This window comes from Schistocerca nitens, chromosome 9 (genome assembly GCF_023898315.1).
Source record: "Schistocerca nitens isolate TAMUIC-IGC-003100 chromosome 9, iqSchNite1.1, whole genome shotgun sequence".
Classification (NCBI taxonomy): domain Eukaryota; kingdom Metazoa; phylum Arthropoda; class Insecta; order Orthoptera; family Acrididae; genus Schistocerca; species Schistocerca nitens.
This window is the reverse complement of record NC_064622.1, coordinates 252,542,175-252,564,008: the sequence shown is the minus strand read 5'-3', so window position 1 is coordinate 252,564,008 and position 21,834 is coordinate 252,542,175. Positions and strand designations below refer to the sequence as shown.

The following is a 21,834-nucleotide window of genomic DNA, read 5'->3' as shown; positions in this document are numbered from 1 at the left end:
CACAAGACTATGAACTGTCCACCCGGTTATTGCAATGTTTGTTCTCTTTCTGTAGTCTTGATAGTTGCCATACTATTCATTGACTGTAGAATATGAGTCATGTGTTAAGAAGACATTACCGTCGCAAGTAAACGTGATGAATAGTGCAAGCAGACGAGATACCACACAAACGCATAAATGAAAACAACAAAGAAAGGCATTCAAGAGTCAAACGTTCCAAAACGGAATGCAACTTCAAAAACGATAAAAATTTGAAAATTTGTGGTAAGTTCCTATGGGGTCCAACTGGTGAGGTTATAGTTCCCTAGGCTTACACACTAGTAATCTAACTACTAACTTACGGTAAGGATAACACACACACACACACACACACACACACACACACGCCCGAGGGAGGACTCGCATCTCCGACGGGAGGAGGAGGGGGGATGGCAAAAACGTTAAAAACGTATGTTTCGACAGAGTGCAGGAAAGACTGTGTGATTGCGAAGTTGTTGCGTTAATTTCTTGCATCTTATGTGACAAACTTTGATCTTTCATCATTTCCTTGGGAGTGGTCACCTTCACTTTAACACGAACACCTAAATCGGGAAAGGGGGCATATCTCACTCACTCACCAAGCCTACAAGTTAGGTGCGTCGATAGGAGATTCTTATCAAATGACAAACGTACTGTCACTATTGCCCTGTATGACACGTCATAGGTGTTTTCCAGGTCGAGGATTCGGTTGACTTGTCGCCTCGTTATCGACCGTTACTGGTTCCGATTGGAAAGCCACTTCCTTTCGGCTGCTAATGGAGTAGTTGTACAGAATTAACATTCATTATAAGAGCCTTCCTTACACTTAGCTGTAGCAAACGGACGCTACACTACAATCAGACACTAATTTGAATACAGCGAACAGCGAAAAAAAAAATGGTCCGAGGAAGCTTCGAACACATATCACGCGGTTCGCAGTACAACACCATGACCGCTTCACGAAGACGCCCCGTATCTTATGTCTTCCTGTATAATGCACTTCTTGTATTTGACCGTTCACTGTTCCTATTTTCCTTTTTTTCTTTTTTATACATAGCTGGTTTCTTGATAGATCAGTGTTCAGTTTTTGACAAGCTGTCCGGCGGACCCAGTTACCACTAAATCAGAGGGAGGGTGCAATAGCAAGTTTCCCTTCTAAGGAATTCTGTGCTAAAATTAGTGTTATCTAGGAATTTACATCATTTACGATGTACCTTCTCAATACATAAATTTCCCTGAATATTTAATGCAGTACAAGCCGTAGTGTTGACACGTAATCTTAATCACTGTATAATTATTCATAATATTTTTAGTTAAACAATTTCTTGCTCACTGTCTGCGTGGTGTAATGTATTGTATTGAGGAACTCTGTAACATTTATTCCATCAGACACTACGACGTACGTATGTAGAATTAGCACTTATTGCATACACTACTATCTTTATAAAGTTAGAATTACCGTTCAGTTTCCTTGGTGGTTTACGCACATTGTTTCATAATATACCGGAGGTCAAGAATAACATCTCTGACACAATAACATTAGACAGGTTTGTCAAACATGAAAAGCATTCATCAATCCAATGACTATTTTGAATACTACAGGTGAAAGAAATGATAAGTGAGAGACAAAAATCCAGAATTGACCACGGGTCGAACCGGAGACCTTAGGATATGTATTCAGTCTTATCTTATCTTGTTCGTTATTGTTGGTTGCATTTATTCCGTCCGGACTTCCAGTGACACCCGTTTAAGTTCATCGTTGTTGCATTTACACAGTTTTTTTTATTTTTTTTTATGAGAGAGAGCAGCTAATCCTCTGCCCAAACGCGCTGAGCTACCTTGCCGGGGTAACGTTGATTCGAATGCAGAACATAGCTCGCGTAATGTAAAAAATGGTATGAAACATAGAAAAAGTGACGTGTTTTTGTGTGATATAATTAAGCAGTTCACCAAGAACAGTCACTGAAAATCAGTTCACAGAACATTTGCACCATCCCTAATTTCTAACGTAAATGACGGAATGGTTTCATTACACATGGCAAAGGCGATTTCCCTATTTATCGATCGTGGGCGAGAGGCATTCGTGGTGGGCCCCCTCAAACATGCCTGAAGACTTACGACTCAAAAACACCGATCCTGATCGTCGTACATATTCGCCTTCACCTTGACGCAGCACAACCAGACAGATTGTCGCCAAGGATTTGGAAAGAGTAGACTTGTCTTATCATTAGTGTCCTTCACGATTTACAAAATCTGCAGATCTTGTCGGTTTTCTGCACTGAATAAAACGTATGTTACTGTTATAGATAAGACGAAGACCGTGTCCAAGCAGCGAATAAATTACGGAACCCATGGTACTAATCAGTGCAAAACAAACGTACACCTTGTATCGTCTAGGTTCGATCAGCATGAAGTAAAGTGTCATACCTTCGATCCCTTCGTCTTTTTCTGTTATTCGATTTCATGGTGAAATGTCGGAGACATAATCTTCAGAATTTTAGGACCGTATTGAAATAATGGGGCCAAAACGAGGACCCGGGAATCTGGGTGATAAACATGTTTTAGTTTGTCATCCTGTGTTTTAAACTCAGGATATTTCATGTCGGCCCGATACATGCTGTGCATCGGGGAATATACTTAATGTAATTACCATCTTCTGTAACAAACTCAGTCACCTATACTGTGAAGTAAAAGGCGGATTTCCTTTCTTATTGCGTTGCACTATTTTGTACAGTGATCCTGTTTTCATATAATCACTTGATATCCGAATGCCTCAAAAAAAGCGTAGAAAAAAATCGAGGTCATGAATAATATCTTTGACACAGTAACATTAGAAAGGCTTAAAACCCGAAACAGAAAACCAGCCATCGATCCAAACAATGGTTTGAACACTTTTGTGCTCTACTAGGCATGGTCTTGTTGGAGATGGCAGCAAGAAGGAAGATGTAATTGAAACGTGTGTCTCTGAAAACACAAACATTTTTCTCCACTGCAATGGCACCACGAAATCCTTTCAAATTGAATGTAGTATGATATCTTCATACAGAAATATCTTTAAATACAGCGACAAACGCGTAAAATATGCCTCTGCCATTGTAAAGCAATGAGAAAACCAAACTGTAAAGAACTGACTTGTAATTCGATGCATGGTCGAAGTGAGAGTTAAAAGAAAAGAGAAACTGGAACGTAAACGAACGTGAAGGTGAAGGAAATACCAGGAGGATTTTAATATAGATGTGAGAACCTATGTGAAGGATAGAGGTTGCGTTAGGCAGACGGCCAAAAAAGAGCGCTGCACCATATCGAAGAGAAAATTGCTCCACAGGTGCTTCAGGCACTTCTAAAGCGCTGCTCGGTTTCTGTTACTAAACAGGCTACAGCGAGGCCTGTTCTAGTGACTGATGGATGAAACGGAACTCAAAAAACAATAGTGACAATAATATGAAAAATGATGTCCATGCGGATAACGTGTCTTTGATTACAACTTCTATACCTAAACGCTCCTCGTCATCTGTTTACCCATTTTTTCTCTCAGCGTTATCGCCGATTTAAAACGCATAAACATATTTGTTGCTGAAATGAGCTTTGTTATTGGAAAGCCTGAATCTAAAAACGACATTTAATTGAAAATCTTTTATCACAACTACGTCTTTTAGTTTGAGCCTTCTACTTAATTTCGATACACACAAACACACACACACACACACACACACACCGAGTATTCAATTGCTAACAAACATTCACTTTCTGCTGTGTTATGTTCGGTATCAAGTTTACTATACTACCCTCAATCATAATAAGAAAAGGACAATTCTGAAGTGGATGAATGTTTCATTCTATATGATACTTGTGCCCTTACAAAAGAAAACTCAATAAAGTATCTCTTAAATTCCCTTTGTCACTGTGGGTAATTGCCAAAATGAGCGTTGCTAACTGATATTGCGCGGAAGGCTGGAGAGAGAGAGTCGTGCCAACACCTTTTTTTCAGCAGATGTAAACGCTGGTAGTCAGATATCGTCATACTCGTGAAGATGAAGCTCTTCCACGTTCCCATATGCTCTAGTCTTAAGTGTAACTTGTCAATGGCGTCAGACACATGTATTCTGCCTCGTCCAAATTTATTTAAAAATTGCATCCTCGTTATATATGAGATGCGAAATATATGCGCCAGACCGAAATTCTATAGGGATGGAGCAGAAATTTCTTACTATCGACCGCTCGTGTCACACTCAACTAAAATGGGCAGCTAATCAAATGTAATGGTTTGGTGTTTTAAAATTCAGATTATGTTCGTATATTCTATGTGTCAACTATTCCGTTGACTGTCCGAATAATGATTGACTGATGACCTTATATACAGTCTGCTCAGTTTCCGACAAGGATCTGATTGCACTAGCACTCGCATCAGTCATCCGTGTGATGTCCTTGGGTTGGTTAGGTTTAAGTAGTTCTAAGTTCTAGGGGACTGATGACCATGAATGTTAAGTCCCATAGTGCTCAGAGCCATTTGAACCATTTGAAGTCATCCGTAAAAGTAAACGAAAAATTCGTTTTATTACGTGTTGTAATATGTTCGGTGATGTAGCAGACTTTGCTAACGGAAGCAGGAAGTACGAAAATATATCTTGCGTGGAATGAGCCCTAAGTATGACAGAATTCTGATTAAGGATAAGCAAAAAATAGGAGATAGCGATTAAGCGACGTGGAAAATACGAAACTGACACATAGAAAGAAGTCACGACTGTCTTTCGAAAAAAAAATAACAAAATTCCGACCGCTACTTACGCCACCCAGGTAGTATGTCATCAGCATCTTACGTCAAAGAATTGTAAATGGAAAGCAATCAGTAGATGACCGATGTAAAGGAGAAATCGAAAGCACATTTGTGAAGTAATGAAAACTACCTCCTGCTATGTAGCTGCAAAGATGTGGAATAATGGTGCTAAGTTCAGTGGATGGGAGTGTTTTATTTGCGCCTGACCAAATAATGATATGAAATTTGGTATGTGGCCCATTTCACTAATTACAGGGTTTACGTCGAATACATAGATACACTTGATAACGATTCCCGAAAAAACAAAGGCTGTTGTGGATTACAAGGAAAGTGTCAAATACGTGCCAACACAGTTGTCAGTGAACATTTTTTCGTGTATTGCATACTGCATTTTTAGGCCACAGCTAAGCATACCAAAAAATGTCACCAAAAAGAAACTACATTAGTATGATATGATGTGCCATATTAGACATAGATGGTACAGAAAAGAACTACGAGAAGGTGAGATAAAAATAAAAATGTCCACAGAAGAGGTAACTCTAGTATTGGTGCTGGGAAATAGATTGCGAATGATGAAAATGAGCATGAACAAGTAAATAACACTGTAATTTAATGCACGGAGCTCAACCTTTAAGGAAGTAAAAGATGTACCGTGTGAAAACCGACGAACAGGAAGCATTGAATCGAAGAACAAGGTAAAGGGTTTTAATTAAATACGGTTAAGAGCACAACCAGCCATAAACACTTTAAGAAACTATATTTTACTGTTATGTCATGTTTTGTACTCATACCTATCTTGGAAAAGCTACCGTTGTTTTACTGCAATATTAAATTTGTTAGAACCATTTACCCTCATCTGTCACTTATTTTAGTTGCAGCTTCGGTCAAGCGCGTCACAAGTTACATGTAAAACATATGTTTCAAGCGGCAACTAACACGGATAAGGTTGTGAGGTGTTTCTGTCATAGCTGCCTGGGATGAGAGTTCTATTTACATTTAAACACTTTCTGCATCCTTCCAGAAATGCATGAAGACCAGAACGACACAAAACGCCGTTCACTAGAAAAAATCCCAGCAGGAGATGACATGCTGCTGGAGACTGATACAGTAGTAACACAAAGGCAGCCATCTGAATACGAGCATGAACCCTGAAACCAGTCAAGGCATTAAAACAAAGTCTTTAAAAAACGGTTGGTTTGTGTACTCCAATAACAATCCTTGAACGAGTAACAGCCACAGAATAAACAAATTCCAACATGGATAAAATAATAGTAATCAGTTTCTAAATTTAAATGAACATAATGCTGAGAAACGATGTTTTGGAATAGTGTCGCCAAAGATAGTGACGCTTTACTGAGGCATCAGCTTAGTTATTACTGTACAGCCAACCGTTTAATTAATAGGAATTGTAGTAAGCAAGCATTTTACAAATTCACGATGATTAATCAGATAATTGTGGATGTTCGGTGTCAAATATGACATAATAACAATGAAGTTTGGGAAAACCGAAGCAGAAGAGGATGGAAGCATTTGAGATGTGGTGCTTCAGAATAATGCTGAAAATTAGGTGAACTAATAAGGTAAGGAGTGAGAAGGTTCTCCGTAGAACTGACGAGGAAAGGAACATATCAAAAGTACTGGCGAGAAGAGGGGAAAGGATGATAGGACATCTATTAAGACATCAGGGAATAACTTCCACAGGCCTAGAGGGAGTTGTGGAGGGTAAAAAGACAGAAATTGGAATGCATCCAGCAAATAACTGAGGACATAGGTTACAAGGGCTACATTGAGATGGAAAGGGTGCCACAGGAGAGGAATTAGAGGTGGGCGGAACGAACTCTACAAAATAAAGTAAAATGACGAATGTGATTGCAGATTCCTTCGGATCACTCGAGTTACAATCAAAAATACCTTAACTGTCCGGCCAGAAGATTCAAAACTCATAATCGTAGTTCAGGATGTCTCAGAAGTGATAGTCAATATTCAGGGATATGGCAGGAATGAACATTCGAAACAATTAAGTCAAGTAAACATGTGCTTTGAAACGCTTACCTTGGGAGATATAAGGAATTTTTGATCTTCGATACTCTGACACAAATCTCTTCGGCTGCAAGCTCCTTGCTTTCCATATTTTGGGAAGTGGTAGTATGGACCAAAACAAAAAAAAAAATGTTCGATGAACATGTGCTTTAAAATGCACACCTTAAGAGCTATGAGCACTTGTTCATCTTTGATCATCTAATGAACAAGTGTTCACAACTTTTAAGGTACGTATGCATTTTAAAGCAAATGTTTATTGGAAATTTTTTTCTTCCTTTGGTCCATACTACCACTTTCCAAAATATGGAAAGAAAAGAACTTGCAGTAAAAGAGATTTGTTTCAGAGTATCGAAGATCAAAAATTCCTTATAGCTCCTAAGGTAAGCGTTTCAAAGCACATGTTTACTTGACTTTATTGTTTCGAATGATCATTCCTGTAATTTCTCTGAATATTTGCCATCACTTCTGAAACACGCTGCATTTCTGCAAAGATTTGTAAAATATGCGACGTTTTATTCACTAATAAGATAACTTCACATGAGGCTTCAACTCACAGTGAACACGTTTTGTAACAAAAATTCTGGAAAACCAGAAGATGTCAGCAAAGTCTGTCGAAACCTGTTGTCGAAAATAAAGAAGTACTCATACGATTTTAGCTCTAGAGGGTTTCCTTGTCAAACAAAACATCCCCCCGCCTTATTTCTCAACATGAAAAATTCATTACGATCATGATCGAGATCCACAACAAACAGCGAAGCATATTAACTGTGCGCTGCCGGTGTTCAACTGGTCCCCGAAACACTCGCACCCATTCACATTAAATACATAGGGTTGCCTCATCTTCATTTTCTCGCACGACGCTGAAAACAGAGTGCACTTCAGTTTAGCGGACGGACTTCCCCGTGTGGCGTGTGGCGCTAGCCACAGGCGACAAGTAGAGAGCACCGCCTTCCTGCCCTGGATCGCCGCTGCGCCTCGCTCGCAGACCTTGACGTAACCCTGAGTGACGCACCGCATATCTGCGACGGGTGTCTTCTCTCCGTCCGTCACGTCCGCACTGTACCAGATTACCAACTTGCCCCTCTCCCAGGCGTCGCCCTTCATTCTGACCCTCCCCTCGCCACCTGACCCTCCCCTCGACTCCTCCAATCCGCCCTTCCCTCATCTTCCGTCACGTGCTCTTCTAGCAATGGAGCAAGTGCTCTTTGGAATCGCCGAGCTCCGCCTCTATGATCCGAGAGCAGCGCATCACATTGCATTATTACTGTCCTTTAACGCATCTCCCGTTAGTTACATTTTTTCATCCCCTTCCCCTTCTCCTCTCTGTCTTCTTCCGGTTCGTAATTAGCATGCAGCGTCAGCGTCGTACTATGACGGCGAAGCAGAGAATAGCTGCGGAGGGCGGTGCAGAGTCGGCGGCGGATGGCTTCGTAAAAAGGGAGTAGGAGGAGAGGAAGGTGGAAGAAGAGGCGGAATGAGGTCAGAGTATGGTGACTTTCGCCTGGCGCGTACGCCCGCGTTCTCCAGACTGCGTCTCGCGGAGGGGTTGCCCCGGCAACGGCTAGGAGCGGCAGCGGCGGAGGTATAAAAGGCCGGCTGACCGCAGACACAGCAGCTCACACTTCGGTCAGGCTCCCAGCAGCGAGGACCACACATCCACAGCAGCAGACATGAACACTTTGGTGAGTATTCAGACGCGTCACCACGGTCACTCGTTCACCGCGCTTCAACTCTGTTACCACTTGTAGGACAACGTATAGCAAAGCTGCAATGGGGAATCATACTCTGATAAGTCAATTCTCTTCATGGGGAACCATCACTGGGCGGTAATTTGGCTTCAATAGTCTCCAATGTAACCCAGTTTCATCAACACTTTCTCCAATATTTTTCGTGTATCGTAAATCGAAACAGGAAAGGACAAGATCATTACGGACAGGACACAATGGTAGAGAAGGAAACTCGATGTTTTGGGGGGAATCATCGAGCCAGTTGCCTGATGATAGTTCCCATGTCTACAGCAGTATAACAGAATTCTCTGTCGCTCCGTAACATATGTCAACTCATTTCCGTTATTTTCACCATTTTACCGGTAATTGAGCGTCAGAAATTTTCAACGCTACGCAAGTTCTTTTATATTCTTTAATATTTACTATATTATTATTTTGTTCGGCCGTTAAAAACATAAAGGAAATGAGAGAGTTGGCGTTTAACTTACGTCGACGCCAAGATCATTGGAGACAGAACTCAAAGTTGGAGAAGGTAACCGTTCTACCCGTTTCCGAATGAAACATCGAAGAATTTGCCACCAGGGAATTAGAGAAACTATGGATGACGCGACGGGCATTTAAAATCCATACCTCTCGAATGAGAGTCCATTCCCTTAATCACTGTGACATCTCGCGCGTTGCTCGACAGACGAACGAACTATAAAATCTAGCTAGGAAAACTTGTAATCCATGTTATTATGGCTTATGCTGTCATCGCAGACTTAATTACTTTTTTCCCAAAGTGTCGTTTCCTTTTGTGGGTGACATCATCAGGTGTTGTAGATGTGGTCGTCGTCGTCTCCCGTTAATACAGCTTCCGTAAACATCAGAGAGTTTAAACACCTCTGGAAGAGGCGACGCTGGTCTAAGCGCGAGAAAAACGTAAACACTGTCAGTGGAGGCTATGTAATGAATGGTTCATGACTTACTCTTAGAATCTCCAACCAGTTGACAGCGTATTTTCATGAGTGTCTTTAACACTCGTCACATTTCATGTACTACAGTTCTGACGCTCTAATGCCTTTTATTTCTGAAAGAATTCGAAACGAGTATAATAAAATAACACATTTCCATATTAGCAGCAAGGAACAACGCAGTAGTCACGGAAATACAAAAATATGAAGCTCATACTATTAATTTTTGAAAAAATCTGAAATAGTTATCATTCCCAAGTTCCTCATCTGCACGTAAAAAAAATTATACATACCACTAGACTCCCTTCAGTAATTCCAAGCTATAGGAGTATTAACATTCAGAAACTTCTGATGAAGTCTCAATAATTTCGAAAATTCTGTAATGTAGAACGCAAAGTCGTTTTCATTTCGTTTACGAATTCTAACGCCTGTAGTAAACTCAGGCGATGTCCCCATTAACAGGTCACAGGCATCTGACAGGAAAACAAAGTTTCTTTACCTCAGGATAATGATGGCATAGTACCCAACACATTGCTGCATATGCAAAAGGACTTTCTTTTTCGAAATACAGTCGTGACTTCATTCTATTAAAGGCAACGTATATTTTACATTTTGAGTAAACATTAACTACTTCAAATTCTACGAAGAAATGAAAACGAATCTGACCGTTTCATACAGATCTTTTGTCTCCCTTACAATAATGATGATATCGATGTGTAAACATTGAGGTATACCGAAGTGGTCCCATTTTCTAATACTCCATAACGTTACACCGTAACCTGAGCTTTAGAATACGTTACCTTCGGTTTCTAGTGCATGAGATTCTAGTATTTGACTCCGAAGTGAGAGATTCATATTCAGTGTCAGGTACTAATGTCACAAACTCCTATTCAACACACACTTGTCAACACGAGTTCTGCTGTAGCATAATAACCTCTTAAATAATTATAGTTCACCTTACTGCGTTGACTGTCTACACAAACGTTTCTAAAACCTCCTGTTTAATATTGAAACTTATTTGCCTGATTAGGATTTTAGGAATAATTTTTCTGCAGCATTCAGATCCAGGTCAGATTATAGGTTCAAATGGTTCAAATGGCTCTGAGCACTATGGGACTCAACTGCTGAGGTCATTAGTCCCCTAGAACTTAGAACTAGTTAAACCTAACTAACCTAAGGACATCACACACATCCATGCCCGAGGCAGGATTCGAACCTGCGACCGTAGCGGTCTCGCGGTTCCAGACTGCAGCGCCAGAACCGCGCGGCCACTTCGGCCGGCTCAGATTATAGTGCGTGAACATTATAGATATGCAGATATTCGAAATCTATTACTTCTAAAGACGCAAAATGAATTATTTCCTAATCCTTATGTATAAAAGTATGATTACGCTGCCATGAGAGTCGCCAGTTTACAGTAAATGATTTCTGAAAGAATTTTTAGTTCGATTTGAGTATTGGAGTGAAATTTCTCACCGATAGATTGCGTGAATACTATTACATGAGTAGAAAACACCATGACATTTGTTACTTTGAAAATTAAGCAATTCTTCTTCTCACACATGAGTCATAAATGTTTAATTTCGATCATGAATTCTGAGCATGTAACGGTATGTCACATGATGAAATCTTCTCGGGCTTCCATCCGTGTGGCTGCGCTGAAATTCCGCAACGTTTCAACGAGTGTGACTCTCATCGTCTTCTGGCGAAGTGATGACTCTATCAGCAGTATAACCGGTATAACCGGGAAAGTATATTTCCCACTTGTGAAAGTCAAAAAACTGCATTATATCAGCACTCCAGCGTGTAATAAGGAGATGTGAAAATTATTTCTTAGCAGACCTATGTCGAAACAACTGAACAAATGGTCTATAGACCACATCTTAAGGCCCTGCAATTTTCAAGAGCGCATGCACCATATCAGTGTTTTCCTATGCCTCTCCAGTAATGCTTTGGATGTATTTTGTAGCCTATCTCCACCAATAGCTTACTCGAAGTAGTGTGGTACGGCCTAAGACCACAGCGAGAGGCTAGATTTCTCTCTCGTCTTCATGGGAAAATTAAAGACAGGTTTCTGTTCTCGTGAATCAAGCTTAGTTAGTTTGCTGGTAGTTGTCGAAGTTTCGGAAGATGATGTGTCATCTTCACTTGAAGATAGGAACAAAGGTTCTTCTCTTGAAAGATAGTAGGGACTCGTAGGTCATATCCTCTGCCATACGCTACACAGTGTTTTCAAAATAAAGCAGTAAAACATAATGTACTGAAGAGGCTATTGCCATGCAGTTTGTAGATGAATGTTTTTGTGGGATAGTGAGGGAGAAATTTGATGACCTACATTTATAAATTTTTTTCTCATTTCCTTCTGTTAACACACGGTTCTGAAATAAGTACGAGCCGCCATTATTTCCAACAGTTAGTACTGTTCTGTGATCGACCCCTAGCAGAATGTAAATTACAACTCTTACACGTGAAGATACAAGCGATATTTGGGATAGATGTCACCCCTTGTCATGTATAACGACGCCAGTTTGGTTATTCTGGAGGCAACACACACAGTTAGACGACATGGCTAAATGAGAGTGTGGTTCGTTGTGGCTGTTGCAGACGGTCCTCGTCCTGACGCTGGTGGCGCTGGCGAGGGCGAAGCCGCAGTTCCGGCCACAGCCGCAGCCCTCGTACTCCGGCAACACGTCGCCCATACCAATCATCCGGTACAGCAACGAGATCAGCCCCGACGGATCGTACGCCTGGAGGTACGTACTGCTCTCTCACAATACACACGACGCCACGTAGACATTCAGGTGACTTCCCTCATTATTTAACACACGTTGGACGCCAGTGTGCAAGTAATTCTGAAATATACAGGATGACCCAAACATTTAAGTTCAAAATTATCCTGCTGGTAAAGCATCTTTAACTTGTACTTGCAAACAACAGAATAAGCCCAAACCAAAACAGCGACCAGCAGTTTCATTGCACTCTATGCAACAGAGCATAAGTATTCCCCACACTCATTCAAATTTCCCTGATGTTCCTCGTACAACAGCACTTTATCAACTACGTCCTCTTCATTTTCTACTATCGTTTCGTACGCCAACAAAATCAGGCCACTGCGCTAGAAAGTAACTACCTTGCACAAATCATAAATGATTGTAGCCAGGCACAATAACATCATCCATATAGTTGTAGAAACATAAGCAATTTACAAACCACCAGAAATATTCATTTTAATTCATTTGTTGCTTATCCAAAAATACTCGTTTTCGAATTTTTTTTCTGTATGATTTTGACATCTTGTGTTCTGATATCTAAATCGGCTCAAAAGATGGTTCAGATGGCTCTGAGCACAATGGGACTTAACATCTGAGGTCATCATTGCCCTACATCTTAGAACTACTACTTAAACCTAGCTAACCTATGGACATCACACACATGCATGCCCGAGGCAGGATTCGAACCTGCGACCGTAGCAGTCGCGCGGTTCCGGACTGAAGCGCCTAGAACCCCTCGGCCACCGAGGCCGGCCTACATCGGCTCACTAATTTCACAATTCCTGCTGCAACTATAAATTAATGCAATATAAGAGAACCAACTGATGCTGTCAGCCAATGTGAAATGTAGAAATGTGAAGCGAGCGCTTTTTTTAAGGACAATTCTTGGAGTTCAAAGTCAAAAGTTCCATTTTACAAAAAGTATGTTTTTGTTCAACTTTTCCAGTGAAAACAGTATTAAATCTTCTACAACATAGGTATGGAGCAGACTGTAACGAATACTTCCCAGTATCTGCGCAGGAGTGTGAGTCGGATTAGCAGTAAGGTGCCGGAAGCAGTTTCTTTCTAACACGAATCAATCCTGTTATTATATTTGTCGCTCGACAAATTACTGTGATGCCATCAAAGAAGCAAGGGACTCTACCAAAAGCAGTTTTAGAACAAATAGAACTTTATATTATTTTTTCCGTTTTCGATCGCTTAATGCTTCTCTTAATACCTCTCAATAACTACAAAATTATTCATCCATTGAAATAGAATCCGGCGATCTGTCCATCCAGTGCGACTCTTTTCGAAAGTAATCTGTTTAAGACTCAGAATTTAATCATCTAAAGGTGAAACGCTGCTTTGCTCCAAGGTACATATTTGGGGCAGATGAATAAGGGAAGCCGGCCGCGGTGACCGTGCGGTTATAGGCGCTGCAGTCCGGAACCGCGGGACTGCTACGGTCGCAGGTTCGAATCCTGCCTCGGGCATGGATGTGTGTGATGTCCTTAGGTTAGTTAGGTTTATGTAGTTCTAAGTTCTCGGGGACTGATGACCTAAGATGTTAAGTCCCATAGTGCTCAGAGTCATTTGAACCTCTTTTTATTAATCAGGGAAAAGTGCTCCTGAAGTCACGAAGAGTACGAGAGAAGAACGTTGCTGTTGGAAAACGCTTTTAAGTTTTGCGAGCGTTAAGACTAGTAGATCTGGTAAGCAAGGGAAATATTTAGATGCTAAGTAATGGGACAGTTGCCACCGTTACACAAGTCTGCGGCAGCGAGACATCCGCCTTGCTTCAACCGACGGTGCATTTCCAGCCAATGCCCGTAACCGCAGTTGTCACAGCTGAAACTAGCACTAGAGGACGCAACAGCAAAAACGACTCTAGCTGAAATACGTTCCAGGGAATTCATAGCTGCCGCACAGTTTCCTGGGAAGAGAGTGCATTATGCCAACACCGTGCTTATGCCTGACGATAGAGGCCATTCGCTTCTACACCGAAGGCTCCACACTTTGTCGCTAATCCACCAGCGACAAGATATAAGCAAAGACGTGAAAGTAAAATTCTCTTTTACATTCAACAACTGTGAATGCTGGTCATCACCGTAGGTTTAAATGCGCTTTGAATGCTGACACTAAAACCGAACGTCAAGGACTTCTTGCAAACTGTACTCCACACCACAGACTCCTGTCATTATAGTACAGTTATACACGAAGAGTCTAGCTATCGCTATTGTGAGAGTGCGAACTCATGTCGGTAATACGATATTTCGTTACCACATCAGGTCTAAGAGGTCTCCTGGGGTGTAAAGCGAGCTTTCACTTATTCCACTGTCGACCAAAATACGTTACGATCACCAGTAAAAAAGGTCAATGTATCTAAACTTTTTCTCATTAACAGAACACTTCGACAAAAATTTTTCGTTCAAGGACACTGTAAAATAAACTGCGTCATACTGAATCCTCGGAACAGAAAAGTATAATACCACAAGCGTCATCTGTACTCCCTGAAAAACCATCGAATCAAGTGGCGCAATAAGACACTGGATTTTGAAGGCCAGCGCCTCAGATCTCCGGATTTGGGTTTCCCATTGTTTCCTGAAGCTGCTTAAGGTATATGCTGAGATGATTCCATTGATAGACACTGCCGATATCTTTTCCCGTCCGAGTACGTCTTCCATCTCTAATGATATCGTCTACAACGGGAAGTTAAGCTAAATTTCCTTCATACGAATTGCCTGTTGCATTGAAAACTCGAACATAGATACTATTATTCGCACATACCAGCACGTTAACGTGACGCACCTAGGTTCGGAAATAACAAAATCTTCTCGGAAAGTCGGAAAACACCGTGTTAAGGAAGGTGATGCGCCGCCAGTAGTGAAAGCGGCAAGAACTGGTTTGTCCAGAACTGTATATTTCCAGGTGTCACATTGTGTGGGGTCCAGCAGTGCACAATTAATTTCACTCCCACTACCTCCCGTTGTCACAGCTCTGTTATTCTACCACTTGAGTTATGTAACGTATTCAATGCAGTACCACATGCAGTTGGCGGAAAAACTTCCCAGAGGCGTCTGGAAGTAATTATGTCTAGCATTCTAAATTACGAGCAACGTCTTAAGAAACATCGTTTCTGGCTATCTTAAAATGCTCTGGGGTAAAAATTTCACCCGTATCTTTCTCACACAGATTCCAGATAAACAATATACTTCTATAAATATCTTTAATTTCGTCAAAGTGAAGACGATTTGGAAGGAGAACTTCACTGTGGTGTCCATCATTTAAGACCTATCCATATGGTACGTTCGGATCGGCTTCGAAATGTGTGAGGGACTAGACTACAAATCCAGGATTTCGGACTTCAGTCTTCAGTCATTATGAGGATTTCTTAAAATAGTAGTTGTTGCTGTTTCCTTTATAACTGGTGTAGTACCTTAGTAAAAATATCGCAGAAAGGCAGGCAAAGGAGTAGCAGTGTGCTCTGTTCAGCCAACCTTCGGCTGACAGATAATGTAATGTAGTACATTACAATCAAATCAAAAAATGATAGCTATTGTGGCTCCTAGTTTCATGCAAGGTGATCTTTTCTTGTATGACATCACTCGACAGCTCACGGCAGAATTAAGTGTCGCAACGATTAAGACTCGTGTCCAGGAGCAGTGGATTTCGTATCCCACCCGTGGAAAAGCTAAACTGGTTGGATGGAAGCGAATATAGGAAGACCACTTCATCATCCTGATCCATTCACTTCCATCACTAATCTTCTCGCCGTCGATGTCAACTGTAATTCTAGCACTTTTACTTTCTTGTAGGCGTCTAATAGCTCACGAAAAGAAGGTGGTATGTTAATATTTTCTGCAGATTTTCATACAAATTATATTCTGCAAACCAAACGTGACTTACGTCCAATCGTTTCAAAAATAAATACCAAATTCTTCTGGTGAGTGGGATACAAAATGTTCGAATGTGTGTGACTTGCTAAGGGACCAAACCGCTGAGATCATCAGTTCCTAAACTTACACACTACTTAAACTAGCTTAAATAACCTAATGCTAAGAACAACTAACATACCCATGCGCAAGGGAGGACCCGAACCTCCGGCGGGAGGGGCCGCGCAATTCCATGACATGGGGCGTCTAACCGCGCGACCACTCCGAGTGGCAGAGTGGGATACATCATGAAGAAGATCATCTGCACATATTATGTGGACACAACCTATGTAGCGAACTACTTCTTCCAGCTCCTGCTGATTACCGTAGTTTCTGTTGTCAACAACTCATTTCCTGACAACATATTCGTAAGCCAGCCGTTATCCTACAAAAAGTTACAGTGGTTTCAGATGCGCATTTCTACTGCAGAATCGTTATGAAATTCGTCGTGTCGGGAAATGTTATTTAGTTTGCTAAAGATCGTTTTGGAGACTACATAAAAAACTGATTTAATATCATTTATGTCATACGTAATTTTCTGCCGAAGAAGAGATGCTATAAATCTTTTACAAAAACCATATAAATAGCATTCTATAATCACGCGGTAGCGTATCTCATATAGCTAGCAGGTCAAATGTAACATCATTTGAACTGAAGAGGAAAATGGAATATTGTCCACCCTCTGTTGGTTTGCAGTTACAAAGTTCAAGGAAGATTCATAGGAGGAAGTTTCAGAAATTAGACTGAAGAGATCGTCCCATTAATTTCCAACGGTAATGGAAGGGGCTTCAACGAATATTGATGTCGTTGCTGCAGGGATTTTAGGATCCTCTCAGATGCACATTAAATCCACGTCATAGCTTCTCTAGAGCAAACACTGTAGACGAGAGACAGACATCCCCTCGGTGTGAACAAAATCTCGTTAGCAAGAATATGCATGACGCCCCAGCAATTACGCCGTAGATAGCCGTATCCTCCTGGCATGTCGGCAGCTGGTAATTAATGAGCGTAGCCGGTGACGCAACTGGCAGTGGGATGGGATAGGCTCCCGGGACCACGCTGGGCTGGGCAGCCGGCGTGTGATGGGATCAAGGCCGCGGTGCGCGCTTCCTGTACGCGCTCACCTTGCTCTCTGCACTTGCCGGTCACGGTCTCAAGGTGTCCAGCGCTGCAACGCCATGACCGCGGCGGTACCGAGACCAAATAGTCAACTCTGGCTGTACCGGCGGCTGCTGCGTTCTCTCTTTTTATCTTAACGGACCATCCTTCAGTAATAACACTGATATTGCTGTTATAAACGATTGGCGTTCCTGAAAGAATGTGTACATTCTGGGTTCCCAGATCTGATGTACACCAACTAAAGCATATCAGTTGCCAGCCTAAGGTGTGGTCAAGAGATATTTGCCTACGGCATCTGATTTCGTCCCAGTACGCACCTCTAGTATCTACTGAAAATACGAGACACAGGACAAATTTGTTCGAGTCCTGATTATGAAATAAAATTATTGGCGGTTTATGGCAGCTCGGTGTAAGAATCACTGATCAACAATATTTCCTGTGTATATTCAGAAATTCGTTTAACGTCACATAGAATGTAAAAGTATATCTGCATTAATGGTGCGGCGTAAAATTTGGTATCATTCGAGACGAACAGACTAGGTCCTGCCACTTCCATTTTATACGCTGCCTTCTGTCTTAATCATGACCTATAACACAATGACTATAACATGTTCTATATGCACTCATCACACAGTCTACGGCAATAACAGATCCACATATGAAACGGACCCATTAGGCATAAAAAAATGGCTCTGAGCACTATGGGGCTTAACATCTTTGGTCATCAGTCTCTAGAACTTAGAACTACTTAAACCTAACTAACCTAAGGACATCACACACATCCATGCCGGAGGCAGGATTCGAACCTGCGACCGGAGCGGTCACGCGGTTCCAGACTGAAGCGCCTAGAACCGCTGGGCCACCCAGGCCGGCATTAGGCATCGAAGTGGCGTTGAGGGAGCAGGCCAACACTAGGCCATGTGGAAAATGTAGTGTACATAAATTGAGGCTGGTCATGTTAAATCGCGACAGTTTAAGCAAAATTTTGGCTGTCGCATTATGTTTCGTTTTGCATTGTCTTGTAATAAAGCTGTAATTGCTGTACTGGCACTGTAAAGTTCATAAGGAGAATTTTCACTCCCCTTTTTTTTTGGCTATATAGGCCTACTTTCATTCATTCTCTTGAGACATCGCAAGAAAGTTTTAATAGCTTATGTTGAATTAAGATGTCATTTCGACCACGACCTATCCTCGGAGCCAGTCTGAAGTGGGCCCAATCTTTTCCGTGGGCTCTTCTTGAAATTCCGTACACCTGGCTAATACTGTCATTAAATGTCAGTGAATCCCCTCTTTCGCTCTGCACTTAATACCAGCTGTCGTAACTCTGCATTGGTTACGCTCTGTACTTTACGCTGACAGAACGCCGTGAGTTGTCTGTATGCCGCGTAACTGTCCATTCGCATTTTCTTATATTTATTTGTTTGTTAGCTTGACATGGTTCTTCTAGTATTTTGATATTTTGGGAAACACAGTTTTGACTATCGGGATGGAATGAAATGGGTCCCGACGTGAAACTAGTCTTTAGGTGAATTAAAGGGAAATTTGCAACTTATGCTATTTTTCATTTGTACTGAAACGGAGTGAACATAGTTGTTGCAGTACTGTTGCTCATTTTTGTAATTAAATCTTACAGGCTTTTTCTCTGCTAGGAAGATATTTGCACACTAACGAAGTTAACTATGTAACGTAATTAATACTAATTATAGTTGCTCTGTAAAGAAACACCAAGGTTCCTCATAAGAAAATACTCAGGAAAGACATCTGAACAACTTACAAAATTTTGTCTAAAGTGTTTGACTTCGTCCTGTAGCCACAATATGCTGAAGAGGCTGCATGAATCTTCTGGACGCATATAGGTTGAAAGACCGAGTGGGGTAGTGCAGTGGGTAGCACACTGGGCTCGTATTCGGGAAGACGACAGTTAAAACGATCCATCCTGACATCTCCAAATCAGTTCAGGAGAATGCCGCGATGTTTCCTATGGGAGGGCACCGCCGCTTTCCTTCTGCATCCTACTCCAACCCGAGCTTGTGCTCCGTCTCTAGTGACCTCGTTATCAACGGGACGTTAGGCGGTAATATTGTCCTCCTTCTTCCGCCTATACATTGATGGAGCTCGAGTGAAGCACAACAGGGAAGGGTACTGTCAATACCGAAGGAGCTTCCAGATTAGTGCCAATTTCGTCTCCGTTGGTTGTTCACTGGAAGAACTACTCCATTCCAAACGACTCACGTGAGACATACAGATATAGCGAATTACAGGAAAAGAATACTGTTCAAACGTAATCGCCGTGTGTTTTCTTTTCCGCAGCTACGAGACGGGCAACGGCATCGCGGCCGACGAGAGCGGCGCACTGGAGAACCCGGGCCAGAAGGACCTGGAGGCGATGCGCGCGCAGGGCTCCTTCTCGTACACGGCGCCCGACGGCTCGCCCATCAGCGTGCGATACGTCGCCGACCGCGACGGCTTCCACCCCGAGGGCGCCCACCTGCCCACTCCACCACCCATCCCGCCGGCGATCCAGCGCGCCCTCGACTTCATCGCCAGCCAGCCTCAGCAGCCGGGCAACAACGCCGGCGGCCAGTTCCCCAGGCCTCAGCCCTTCCCCCGTCCGGGAGCCTTCGGCCGCCGCTAAGGCTCCAGGACGACCGCCCCTCTGATGACGATCCATCCAAGACGGCTTCGCTGTTGCTACTGTGACGCTGCGCCACTCCAGCTGGCCTGTGCGGCTCAAAGATCTCTCCCGTCTGCAGTGTCTGATGTGGACCACCAACAAACTCATCGTTACAATCTCTCCACTTCCTTTTGTCTTAGTCAGCCCTTCCATTCACTTCCTTTACTAGCTCTGCACTCGGTGGAAATGCAAACCCTTTCCCTTTCAAAAATTTCCCCAACTCCTCAACTGAGTAACAATTTTTGTAGCACTTGACGACAGTTACTCGAGACCTGCAGACGTTACAATCAGACGGTGACGTATGTAGGAAAACTTCTGAAGCTCTGGCACCTCCTAGTCCCTTTCTTTTCAAAGTACAAATACTGTGCTCACGGGTACCTTCTTTTTCTCTATCGACTCCCAATCTAGAGTTGTCCTTCGTGTAGTTCATTTTACATCTGTTGCTTATTCTTCACGTAGTCAACTGCAGTAACTATTTGTCCTTTTTGTTACTTTCGAGTATGTTTCTTGATTCACCTATCAGATTATAGACTGATATTACACGCGAAGTCGTCAGCTATGGACCTCGGTAAACTACATACGATGACCTCCATGTGTCAGGTAATCGAGCTACTAGCTCGATCTCCTACACACATCCCTCTATTTTTAAATATTCGTGTATAGTATGAGCAGTACGGCCTAAGCAATGACACAACTGCGCTTGTGGAATTGCTGTTTGACATTTTCAGGTGGTATCTATCACTCGCCCTCTTCAGAATATCCTCCTTTAACTTATTTTCACCTCACGATGCGTATTGCGCTCGTCACTGGTGGGGTAACTCTTACAATCTGTGGTAGTGATCTAACGGCCTCAGCAGCTGAGAGGAATTTGGAGTGGGTCGCAAATAACATAGTGCAGTACACCCTCCGATAAACGCTTAGCTTGCCAGTAGAAACTATAGCGAAGACACATCACGCCGTCTTTGTACTAATAGACTTAACTTGTAAGCACCATGACCAAGTGACGAACCAGCAGACGGATTTGTCATTGAGTGATTTGTATTTTTATTAAATAAATGTGCAATCAACTGTATCCTCTGTCTTATTTATTTTTCGTATTTATTTTCTATACCTATTCCATTCCTCTGTAATTAATCCAACGACATGCAGCGAAGAAAAAGAATACGATCGAGATACAGTAGCGAGATTGGGACTCTACCTTTCTTGGGGAGAAATGAGATTCTAATCAGAATCCGGATTTGTAAGATTAGGTTTTCCTTACTTTGTCATAATCATTTAAAGGCTGGGCGTTTCTTAACAGGAGAATCGTCCACGTAAGTGAGAAAAACTTTCACTACTATCAAAGACCTCTTTAGCAAAGCCGTCATCTAGACTACAAATGAAAGCAACAAATATCGATGCAGTCAACTCGTAGCTTAAAGCTGGTTCATACAGCTGGTTCAGTAACTTGTGTGAAATGCTTCACTGGCCAATAGTATACCTTATATTGTGGACAAATATGAGGAGCTACAGCACTATCAGATATATTGCTGTGCTAAATTTTAAAATCAGTGTAACATATAAAAACGATCACAGATATTTGTAGTGTGGCATAGTGTGAATGTAAGTTTTTCACATGCAAGACATTACTAAATTTTTTCAAAAACTAAAGATATTGTGCAAAATGTACAGGACCTTTCTGTTAGAGATGTCTTTATCCGCTATAGCACTGAGTATCGGAATTTATTTAGCTAGCTCCAGTAAGACATAAAATGAAAGTAGTATTTTATGCCTCACTTCTAGAAACTTCCACTAGCGTATTTTTTGCTAACATATTAAGCACGTCAGAGAAGTAGTCAGATATT

The 21,834-nt window shown here is 42.0% G+C and overlaps 1 protein-coding gene across 1 annotated transcript; it reads left to right on the top strand.

The window, feature by feature from the left end:
* Window positions 1–8,398: 8,398 nt before the first annotated feature.
* On the top strand, window positions 8,399–21,062 carry LOC126203499 (endocuticle structural glycoprotein SgAbd-8). Its single transcript, XM_049937827.1, has 3 exons — window positions 8,399–8,514; window positions 12,117–12,265; window positions 19,627–21,062. Exons 1-3 carry the CDS (start codon window positions 8,503–8,505, stop codon window positions 19,949–19,951), a joined length of 486 nt encoding a protein of 161 aa, XP_049793784.1. The 5' UTR covers window positions 8,399–8,502; the 3' UTR covers window positions 19,952–21,062.
* The last annotated feature ends 772 nt before the right edge of the window (window positions 21,063–21,834 follow it).